The sequence below is a fragment of the Nicotiana tomentosiformis genome, chromosome 4 (genome assembly GCF_000390325.3).
Source record: "Nicotiana tomentosiformis chromosome 4, ASM39032v3, whole genome shotgun sequence".
NCBI lineage: Eukaryota > Viridiplantae > Streptophyta > Magnoliopsida > Solanales > Solanaceae > Nicotiana > Nicotiana tomentosiformis.
Window position 1 is genome coordinate 67414536 of NC_090815.1, and position 11379 is coordinate 67425914.

Genomic DNA, 11379 nt, shown 5'->3' on the forward strand with positions numbered 1-11379 from the left:
TCTAGGTTCATAGGTTCTACAAGTCATGAGCAAGTGTCTAATAGAGTCTTGCGGATCGGTATGATGACGTCCATACCTATCTTCGAAAAGGCTACAGGACATTTAGGATATACTTCCCATCTTTCTTTCCTTATCATGCGGCATTAATTCAGCTTGAAGTGCAACTCTTTGAATTTCTTCAACGTATTTGTATGCACATGTGAGCGCTCGGTATCGGCTGTGCGATGGCGGCTTGTTATTCCATGTTTGAGGTGTGAGATGTGATTTTGACTTGCTGATGATGGGCCAGTCTGGAGGACTTGAGGCCGGGTTTTGACGGTAGCTTGAGCACGGAGATTTCGATTATGTGAGCACGTGCTTTTGGGACTTATATGTCCGGTAATGTCCCTGCGAGTGGAATTTATGGCTCGATGAGTGGTAGAATGGCTTTGTGATGGGTATGATGTGACTGCGGGATGTGTTGTGTTAAGACGATTTGAATGCGACGAGAAGAGTTTACTTGAGGTGTAGCAAGGACTATGCGGTGCTTGATTTTTGTCTTGATTTGGCGTATGGTCTCGATTTATGGGTGTACTAAGGGATCTCTCATGTTGTTTAGTTGTGGAGTGAAGTAGATTCTCATGTCTTGTTGGTGAGATCAGAATCAAGAAGAGTAAGTGATTTCGTAGTAGTTGTGACTGTGGAAGGGTATGGAGAGATTGTGTGATACCTATGATGTTTTGTAGGTGTCCTGAGGTTGTGTGATACCTATGATGTTTTGTAGGGAGTTCTCTTTTACGAGTGAATGATATATGGTGCAATTTGAGTTTGGATCGCCTATGGAAGTTGGCTTAACCATCACGAGGATGAATACGAGATTTGCAGATGATTGGAGGTAATAGATTGTTTGTGTTGCATGAGTGGATGAAGGATTTAGTGAAATCTCACTATGGCATTATGGTGGTAATGGGGTATGGTTATTGTAAGTAATTAGATATTTTATTCCATGGCTTGGATCCAAGTGGGGGAGTATGCTATCGACGAGTTGATTGCACGGTTGTGTGTTCTATTGGTTTCGGTTCGGGATATACTGATGAATCAATTATGACTTGCAGAAGTCGAGATCGAGGATGACTCGAGTAAAGGAATTTCTAGATACAGGTTGTATTACACTCTATGGGTAAATGGGAATCATAAAATAATTGAGTGGTTATTCGCAAAGGATGTAGTGTACATGGAGTAGGAATTTGCTCGGTTTCTTTGGAGTGTGGGTTACTCCCTTAGGTGTTGGTGTGCTAATGGGTCACAGGTCGTTCAGTTCCTTTGGGCAGTTAATTGAGAGTTGAGTAAATGGATGACTCTCGAGAATGGTTCTAATGGATTCAAGAATTATATGTAGCAATTAAGAATTTCAGATTGGTATATGGTTAGGATCTGATATTTGCACTGGATGGTGTCCAGACTTGTGGCATTTTTATATAATTGTGGATTGTGCATTTCAGTATCAAAAAGGTGAAGGAAACAGTTTTAGGGTCACATAAGTTCTCTTTAGAGTGGGTGTCTCGGTTGTATTGCTTTGGGTGCTTAAGAGGGAAGTCAGCGGCTCATGGGCCTTAGGGCGTTGTGGTTTTATACTAGGGTCTCTTGTGTGGTGAATTTTTGTTAAGGATCATGGTGTTCCAGCAAGGAGAAGTATCAATTTGAAGGCAACATGTAAGGGACTTGGAGAAATAAGACAGCGTGGTAGTAGGTTGGATCAGCACAGTAATGGATGTAATCGGTTCTTTGGGTACTTATGATATCGCTAGTCTTCACAGGTGTTTCGTGGCAATGCTCTTGGGTGTTGGCGACCGGTGTGACTGCATTGAGTTAGAGAGATTCGGTTCTGATAGCTTGGTTATGCGCAAATGGGCTTCGAAGAGTTCTCAATGGGTCTTACCACGGTTCGAGTAGTATATTTCCTACTGGCGTGAGGAATATGTTGCATATTGGGATTTTCTCCGGGATGAGATCAAGTGGAAGGTTTTTGACCGATCAGGTATGTTTTTTGCTTGTGACTCAGAGTTGATTATGATGCAGTGTGTTGTGTGGGATTGAGATTTGCATGTGCAAGGTCATGGGCCAGTTTGGAAGAGAAGGGTATAAATTCATAGGCAGCATGGACGGTTTCAGATGACTAGCTAAATGATATTACTAATCGGTATGGCCTGATGAGAGTATACATTTCAGAAGGGGCAATGTGTTTTGATTTATGGATACTTCTTTGGTATTGCGGCACTCTCCTGGTTGATCGACTGCCGATATTCAAATTTTGCTATGTGGCACGGAAGAACCTTAGAACTATTTCTCATGGGATGATCGTGTATGAGATATGTGTTAGACATTCTGGCGGTGGAGTTGGGATCAGATATGGTGATTCATGTGTTCTATGGATTAGGAGATTTGGAGTTCTCAGGAGCGGATTGTTTCATGGTTGTGGACTATGAAGTCATGGCCGAAGCTAGCCAGATGATAGTATGTGTTATGATTCAGTCATTGTGGGCTTTCGGAGGATTATTTATCTATTTGTGGGTAGCCGGAGTTTATTTAGGGGTCCATTGGTGGGCCCAATTAGGATATGTATTCTACACCGTGCCGGATTGGTTGGCTCCATACCGCTATTATTGAGGGATGTACCATTCGGTTGTCGTTGAGCTTATTCGTGTTCTGAAATGATTTGTTAGTTACTCTTATATGCTACAATGGGTTGCGATTCGTGGGTTATATGCACACCCGGTGTGGTTCTATTTGGGCTTTATAGCAAAATTTGAGCAAGATGCGTATTTGGGTATTGCGTGATTGATTGCGCGTTGGCCATGTTCTTTCCGGATTGTGGTATTATGTTATTTGCTCTCCGTGGTTACGGTAATGCACTTTGGGTACTTGATGTCGAATTTTGCGTGGTCATTGATTTTTAGCATGGTGGCTGAAGTATTTTATATGGACCAATGTTTGGGTGGGGTCACGCATTGCAGCGAAGTGATGTTAAGATCTGATCCTTTGTGTTAGATTCATATGTCTTGGTTATACTAGGTATGATGGGTTCGTAGCATTTCGGTTGTGGTGTTAGTTGTTGAACTTGCGGAATGGTTCTCTCGTTTAAGTCATTTTTCCATGATTTGAGTATATTTGGAATGTTGCTTATTGGTGCACGAATTGCACGGGTTATGGCTTTAGATTGTATTGATGTGTCATGTCACTAGATTGGTCGTGTTGGATGAGATGAGGTCATTGGACCTACAATGGATACTATCGGAATTGATTACAGTATGGTTGGAAGGATAATATCGAAAGTCGACATAGAAATTTGCTATAGTTCTTGTCGAAGGAGATGGAGTACCATGACTTGTCGATCTGATAAATGGTTATGAGTTATGCATATTTCTTTCATCACTGGAGGTGTATGGAGGTTTAGAACGAGGTTTTGTTTGATATGATGTTATTACCGGTATTAGGTTGATTTGAGCAGCTACTGTGATTAGAAATCATTGCTTCGAGCATTTGAGCTATGTGGTATTTGAGTTTTGAGTATTTGAGTTATGGTTCCGGCTTTTGGTACAACTTGTTCAGACATATACAGTATGTAGATGCGAAATTCTGATCTTATAAGAAATTCCAAATGTTGGAAATTTGATTCAAAGGCTTTTGGGCTAGGTTGAATTGAAAATTTTCAGTTTTGTTGTGTTATCGGACCTGTATAGGATATGGTGACGTGGGATCACCCCCGGGTATATGCATGGTAAGGTTATACGGTGATTTGAAGGCTTTGAGAACAACTATGGACACGTTCGAGGATGAACGTATGTTTAAGTGGGGAAGATGTAACGACCCGACCGGTCATTTTGAGAATTTTTACTTCACTAAGTAGTTTACGGGCGTGAGTAGCTCTATATGATGTATTTTGACTTGTGTGAATCGTCGGTTTTGGTTTTTAGGTTTTTCGGGACTGATTTGGAAGAATGATTCTCAACTAGGGAGCTTTAAATTTGAAAGAGTTAACCAAGTTTGAATTTTTAAATTTGACCTTGCATTGGAATTTTGATGGTTTTGTTAACTCAGTTGGGTGATTTTGGACTTAGGAGCATGTCCGGATTGTGATTTGGAGGTCCGTGGTTGAATTTGCCATGAAATGGAAAAAGTTAAAATTTTGGAAAGTTTGATCGGGAGTGGACTTTTTGATATCGGGGTCGGATTCAAATTTCGGGAGTTGGAGAAGGTCTGTAATGTCAAATGTGACTTGTGTGCACAATTTTAGATCAACCGGACGTGATTTGATATGTTTCGGCATCGGTTGTGGATGTTTGAAGTTTCAAAGTTCATTGATTTCGAATTGAGGTGTGATTCATCGTTTCGATGTTGTTATGTATATTTTGAGGACTCGACTAGGTCCGTATTATTTTATGGGGCATGTTGGGATGTTCGGACTTGATCCCAAGGGGCTCGGGCGTGTTGCGGATTGATTTCGGGCTATTTTCCTTCATATTTGCATTGCTGGTTCTGCAGAATTCTGAGCTTCTAGTTTCCTTAATTGTGATCACAGAGTATAGAACATGATCGCATAGGGTTATTGGATGGCTAACTAGGATTGTTCATCGCATTTGTGAGTCCAGCGTCGCGTTCGCGGAGATTGAGGCATTTTTTCAGTACGTTTGCGAGCCTGGTGATGCGTTTGTGTAGTAGGAAGGAAGGCTTGAGGATGTCAAGCGTTTGTTCTTCACAATTGCGAAATGTGGTATGCGATCGCGTAGCTCTAGGAGTTTGTTCATTGCGTTCACGTCTGTGGTGCTGTGTTCGCGAAAGAGAAATTTCAGCTGGTGAGCTATTGTTCTATGCAAACGTGTGGAATTGTCCGCGCTCGCGAAGTGTAATAGCTGGTTTCGGGGGTTTCAGCCATTTTATCATTTTTGGAGCTATGTGGCTCGGATTGAGGCGATTCTTGAAGCAAGTTTCACCATATGAATTGGGATAAGTGTTCTCTACTCGGTTTTGGTTATATTTCATGAATCTATCTTCGTTTTTGGTAAATGGATTGTGAATTTTAAAGAGGAATTGGGGGTTTTGGCCTAAAGTTTCATAATATGAATATTTGTATTTTAACATCGAATTGGAGTCGGATTTGAGTGAAACTAGTGTGGTTGGACTCGTAATTGAATGGGTTGTCTGATTTTTTGTGTTTTGTCGAGTTCTGAGGCGCGGGCCCGGGTGTGATTTTTGGCCGGTTTTGGGTTTTGATTAAGGATTCGATCTTTATCATTTTGAATTGTTTCCTTGGGCTTTATTTGATGTATTTGAGTTACCTTTGGCTAGTTTTGAGCCGTTCGGAGTTCGCTACGTGCGTGATGGCATTTTGGAGCATTGTTTGGCTTGCTCGGCATTGGTATTGGCTTGTTCGAGTTAAGTAACTCTTCCAATCTTAGAGCTGAGGGTATGAAACCCCGAAATACGTGTTATGTGATTTGTGTTGAGGTGATGCACATGCTAGGTAATGGGCGTGTGGGCATGCACCATGTGAATTGGGACTCTGTTGTTTCCATGGCACTGTATAGTTGTCCTACTTTGATAATGTTCGTGTTTTCACTATGTGATAAAGTAATTGAGCTGTCAATCATGCTAGATGCCATATTTAGGCTTTATGACGATACTGCTAGGACCCATAGTATTCGTTTCTTGATGTTATTTCACTGATTTCATTGATATTTTGTACTCAGTCATATTCATGCATTCATATCATATCTCAGTCTCAGTTTTTTATTGATACATCATATCATTGTTTTAGGGATAGTTTCATGGCATTGTGAGCCCGTGAGTGAGACTGGAGAGTGATGACTGAGTGAGGCTGAGTGCTTGAGTGAGATTGATATTTTGGGATCGGGCTGCACGACGCAGCATGTTATATTGATATTTTGGGATCGGACTGTATGACGTAGCATGTTATATTGATTACGTTTTTTGGGATAGGGCTGCACACCGCAACAATATAGAGCTTGGGCTGAAAGGAGCCCCTCTGGAGTCTGCACACCCCTAGTGAGTGCAGTCGACTATAAATATGGATCGGGCTACACGCCGCCGCGGGTATTATACAACGCTGAGTGATTGAGTGCGCTAAGCATAGTGAGAGAGAATGCAAGACAGTTTGATTGAGTACTCTAAGAGTGTGAGTACATGAGCTCATCATCGAGATGCATTGCATTTGACATGCGTACTTGAAATACATGCATAGAGGTGCATTTCCTTCTGCTACCCAGTTTTGGAGACATTTATGATTTTACCTGTATTTTGACATGCAGGCATAGAGAAGTAATTTCCTCGTGCTATATGAAAATGAAACAACTTACTATTAGGGAAAAACCACAGTTTTCAAACATACTGGTATTTTGGCTTTTTTCGGTAAAAGATTTGGGTTTTAATTTAGATACTTGAAAAGAAATGCCTATTTTTCTGGAACTGTGAACGAATTGAGCCTTTTATTTCTGAGGTACTCTTTTGTTATTGTACTATGTCGTTATGAACTGTTGTGGAATATTCGTGTTGGACCCGACCTTTTTGTTAGCTCGACACTACTTTTAACCTAAGGTTAGGTTTGTTACTTTTTGAGTACATGGGGTCGGTTGTACTCACACTACACTTCTGCACCTTGCGTGCAGATATTGACTGTTGATGTTGCTGTGTTCGATGGGAGCTACATTTGAAGATGTGCCTGCGTCCCGGTTGTAGCTGCCTCTTGTTCGTGGTAGCCTTAGATCTATAAAACTCTGTTAATGTACTTTTCAAACAAACGATGTATTTACTTCATTTCAGCTTTGTAAACTCTATTCATAGAAGCTCATGATTTGTACAACAAGTTCTTAGGGAATGTATCAGATTCAGATAATTTCTTTACTTAATTGCTTTATTGATTGTTATTGGAATTGGTTAGTGGTTAACTGGCTTACCTAGCGGGTTGGGTTAGGTGCCATCACGACTAGTTGGATTTTGAGTCGTGATACTAAGATTCTTCCAAAAGTTAGCTGTGAATTTTGCCCCTGGATTTGACATGATAGAAACTGGAGTGCCATGGAACCTGACTATTTCCTTGATATACAATTGAGCATATTGTTCTGCTGTGTCGGTAGCCTTAATATGTAAGAAGTGTGCTGATTTCTTGAGTCGGTCTACAATCACCCAAATCGAGTTAAACTTGCGAGGCGTGCGAGGTAGTCCCACCACAAAGTTCGTATCGATCATCTTCCACTTCCATATTGGCATTTCTATGCTTTGTGCCAACCCCCCAGGCCTTTGGTGTTCGGCCTTCACTTGTTGACAATTTGGAGATCTTGCCACAAAGTCCACTACATCCCTCTTCATATCATTCCACCAGTAGACTTCCTTAAGATCATAGTACATCTTTGTAGAGCTTGGGTGCACGGAATATCAGGAACTATGAGCCTCGGTCATGATTCTTTCCTGGAGACCATCAACATTTGGAACACATAATCGCTCTTGGTACCTTAGTGTACCATCGTCCATGCCAAGAGAAAAGGCCATGGTGTTATGTTTATGAATCCCTTTATTCCACTACAAGCGATGATTCAAGCCTATTTTGTACATTCACCCCTCCTTTGCTAGAGCTCGCAAGGCGATCTCCCAAACTAGCCAACTTGTGAACTTCCTTGGCCAACGGCCTTTGATGTGTCTCAAAGTGAGCCAAACTACCAATGGATTTCCGGCTCAGAGCATCCACCATGTATTAACCCTTCCCGGATGATATAAAATATCGATATCGTAGTCCTTGAGAAATTCAAGCCATCTTCTCTGCTTCAAATTGAATTTTTTTTGTTTGAAAATATATTGAGAGCTCTTATGGTTCAGAATATATCTACATGGACCCCATGAAAATAATGATGCCAAAACATTAGTGCAATCCCCACCGCCGCAAGTTTTAATCATGTGTTGGATAGTTCTTCTAATGATTATTGAGTTTCCTAGAAACATACGCAATCTCCTTGCCGTGTTGCATCAATACACACCCAAGTCCGATCCTTGAAGCATCACAATATACCACAAACCTATTCGTACCCTCCGGTAAGGACAGCACCGGAGCCATAGTCAATCTTGCCTTCAACTCTTGGAAGCTCTTCTCAAGCGTCTGACCATTGGAATTTAACTGCCTTCATCGTCAATTTAGTCAATGGAGAGGCAAGAGTAGAGATTTGCTCCACAACCTCCTGTAATACCCAGTTAATCCCAAGAAACTGCGAATCTTTGTTGGAGTTGTAGGTCTGGGCCAATTCTTCACTATTGCGATCTTCTGAGGACCAACCTTAATTCTGACATGACTCAAGAATGTGATAGATTCAAGTCGAAATTCACACATTGAAAATGCTGCATAAAACTTGTGCTAATATAGAGTCTGCAGAACAGATGTGAGATGATCGGCATGCTCCTCCTGACTTCGTGAATATACAAGAATGTTACTAATGAACACTATCACGAAAGAGTCATGGAAAGGCTTGAAGACTCGATTCATAAGATCCATAAAGGCTGCCGGGGCATTTGTTAGCCCAAAAGACATGACCAGAAATTCGAAGTGCCCATACTGAGTTCGGAAAGTTTTTTTACGAATATCCTGCTCCCTGATGTTCATTTGGTGAAACCCCAATCTTAAATCAATTTTGGAGAAACACTTAGCCCCCTGCAATTGGTCAAACAAGTCATATATCTTTGGCAGTGGGTACTTATTCTTGATTGTGACTCTATTAAACTGAAGATAGTCAATTCACATTCTCAGTGACCAATATTTCTTCCTTACAAAGAGAACTGGTGCGCCCCAAGGTGACACACTCGGACGGATGAAACCATTCTCTAACAAATCCTTCAACTGCTCTTTTAGTTCCTTCAATTCTGATGGCACCATTCTGTAGGGTGGAATTGATGGCATTAAATCGATCACAAAATCAATATCCATGTCTGGTGGGATCCAAGGGAGCTCATCGGGAAAGAAATCCGGAAATTCATTCACAACTGGCACAGAGTCAAATGTAGGTTCCTTCACATCGGTGTCCGTCACCCGGATCAAATGGTAAATACATCCCTTGTTTATATACATCCCCCTTCAATTCAATGACTGGCTCGTTTGGAAATTCAAACCTAATGATTCTGGCTCGACAATCAAGCTTGGAAAAACATGAATAAAGCCAGTCCATCCCCATTATCACATTAAAATTAGCCATCCCCAATTCAATGAGATCGGCCATGGTATCTCGGCCACGCACCGTGACAACACAATCCCTAAAAACCCGCGCGACCACAATAGGCTCACCAACTGGAGTACATACAGAGAATGGCTCATGAAGCTATTCTGGTTCTATCCTGAATTCGAGAGCAACATAAGGAGTGACATATGTCAAAGTGGAACCAGGGTCTATGAGAGCATAAACATCAGGAAATTGGACAATCAGTATACCTCTGACAACATCTGGAGAAGCATTTGAACTATGGCAACCCCTCATAGCATAGAAATGGTTGGGTCCTCCTGAACTCTGTGAACCACCCCTAGCTGTACCACGCCATGCGGGTGCTAGAGTGCCTCGAGCTGGAGGAGGTGTCGTGAATGTAGTAGCTGCAGAACTTGCTGGTTGTGTCGTACCCCTACCCACATTCTGGCAGGACGAATGGCAATCCCTCTGAATATGACCTCTGATACTGCACCCCTTGCATATGGGTAGGTCCATGTAGCAGGCTCTAAAATGCATCTTCCCACACCTAGGGCATGGGGGCCTCCGCTTCTGTTGGAATATCCCACAAGGTTGACCCTATTGGTAAGATTGCATGTTGCTCTAACTGGGCCTGAAACAGCTCCACTCCTGCTGACCAGGCCCTGATGGTGATGCACTGGCTGAAGACTAAACAAAGGACTAGTTTGGCCTGGATGACCCTCCCCTAAACTCTGTTTTCCACCACTACCACCAATGGAAGAACCCCCAAAATTGCCCGTTGACTAGGACTTCTTGCTACCCTTTTGCTCCATCTTGGCATTCAATTATCTAGTCTCTAAGGCTTGAGAAAATGCCACCATCTTCCCGTAGTTCATATCAAAATTCAGGGCAGTTGTAGAGGCTTCATAAATAAACAATGGGTTGAGGCCCTGCACAAATCGGCGCACACTAGCCTTTATAATGGGCAACATGTAAATAGCATACTTGGACAGGCGCGTGAACTTCATATGGTAATCCCACACACTCATGCTACCTTGTTTCAGGCTCCCAAACTCAGCGTCACAGGCTGCCCTAGTCTTGGCAGGCAAGAAACAATCAATGAAGACATCGCCAAACTCACTCGACTTCTCCGGAGGGCTCCCTTCCTCATGGGATTCCTCCCACAACTCAAACCAAGAATACGCCACCTCTTTCAGGCGGTAGGAGGCCAAATCCTCTGCTTCCGTCTCAATGGCATGCATGACTCAGAGAGTCTTGTGCATCTCATCAATAAAGTCCTGGGATCCTCTTCGGGATCAGTGCCCATGAATATTAGAGGATCCAACTGTAGAAACATGTGCAGCCTGGAGCTAGCAAAATCCCCTAGCTGGCTGGAAGAAGTGGGTACAATATTCAATCAAACTGTAGAAACCCGTTCACCTTGTAGTTTTGGGGTTAGGTTGTTTGAGCCTACCCTTCCTTGGTAACTAAACGATACTCCTAAAACATTTATTATATAATGAAGTTGCTGCTCATTTCATAATCTTTTAGACTTCCTTTCATTGCATTGGCACCATTGGCCACAAGTGTAATTTTTATTCTTAGCACAATGGCCACATCTTATATTTTATACTCACTTCTTTCACTTTCAAGAATAATCATAGATTATCCACTAAGAGCATTTGAAATCAAGACTTTTAGTATGTAGATGAACGATAGGAGCCTTAAGTACATTGAGTTTCTCTTCCAAAATTAGGCATAATAAACTTGCAATTGAAACATGATTTTAAATCACAACATTTTAATATATTAGTCATACTTAAATACATGCCCGATGGAGAACATAATATAATAGGGGCAATTGGAACACATTTGGAGTATATATCTTTCAGCACAAAGCTCATTTAGAATAATAAAATCCATTAGGAATGATCCGGAACATGAGAAATACGGGCTTAGACCAATCACACTTGAAACTTACAAGAACATCATGGAATTCGACTCTACAAGAGAAGTTTAGCCAACATATCTCGCTTGAGCTTTCCTTAAACTACTGCAATGTTTCGAAAATCCTAGCGACCTTAATCTATTAGAGACATGATAAAATTGAACCAAAAGTACGAAGAGATTCGTGGGTTCAGCTCATTTAGGCATCTTATCAAGCCCTAGTTGTGCAAATCAAACTACA

At 41.8% G+C, this 11379-nt stretch overlaps 1 protein-coding gene across 1 annotated transcript; it reads right to left on the reverse strand.

The window, feature by feature from the left end:
• Positions 1–10036: 10036 nt before the first annotated feature.
• LOC138909856 (uncharacterized) lies at positions 10037–10453 on the reverse strand. The gene has a single exon (XM_070201072.1). The coding sequence runs from the start codon at positions 10451–10453 to the stop codon at positions 10037–10039; it is 417 nt and encodes a 138-aa protein (XP_070057173.1).
• Positions 10454–11379: the final 926 nt, after the last annotated feature.

Bases quoted from the DNA above. Each gene is read 5' to 3' on its own strand.
- LOC138909856 (XM_070201072.1), bottom strand. From the start codon at position 10,453: ATGCATGCCATTGAGACGGAAGCAGAGGATTTGGCCTCCTACCGCCTG.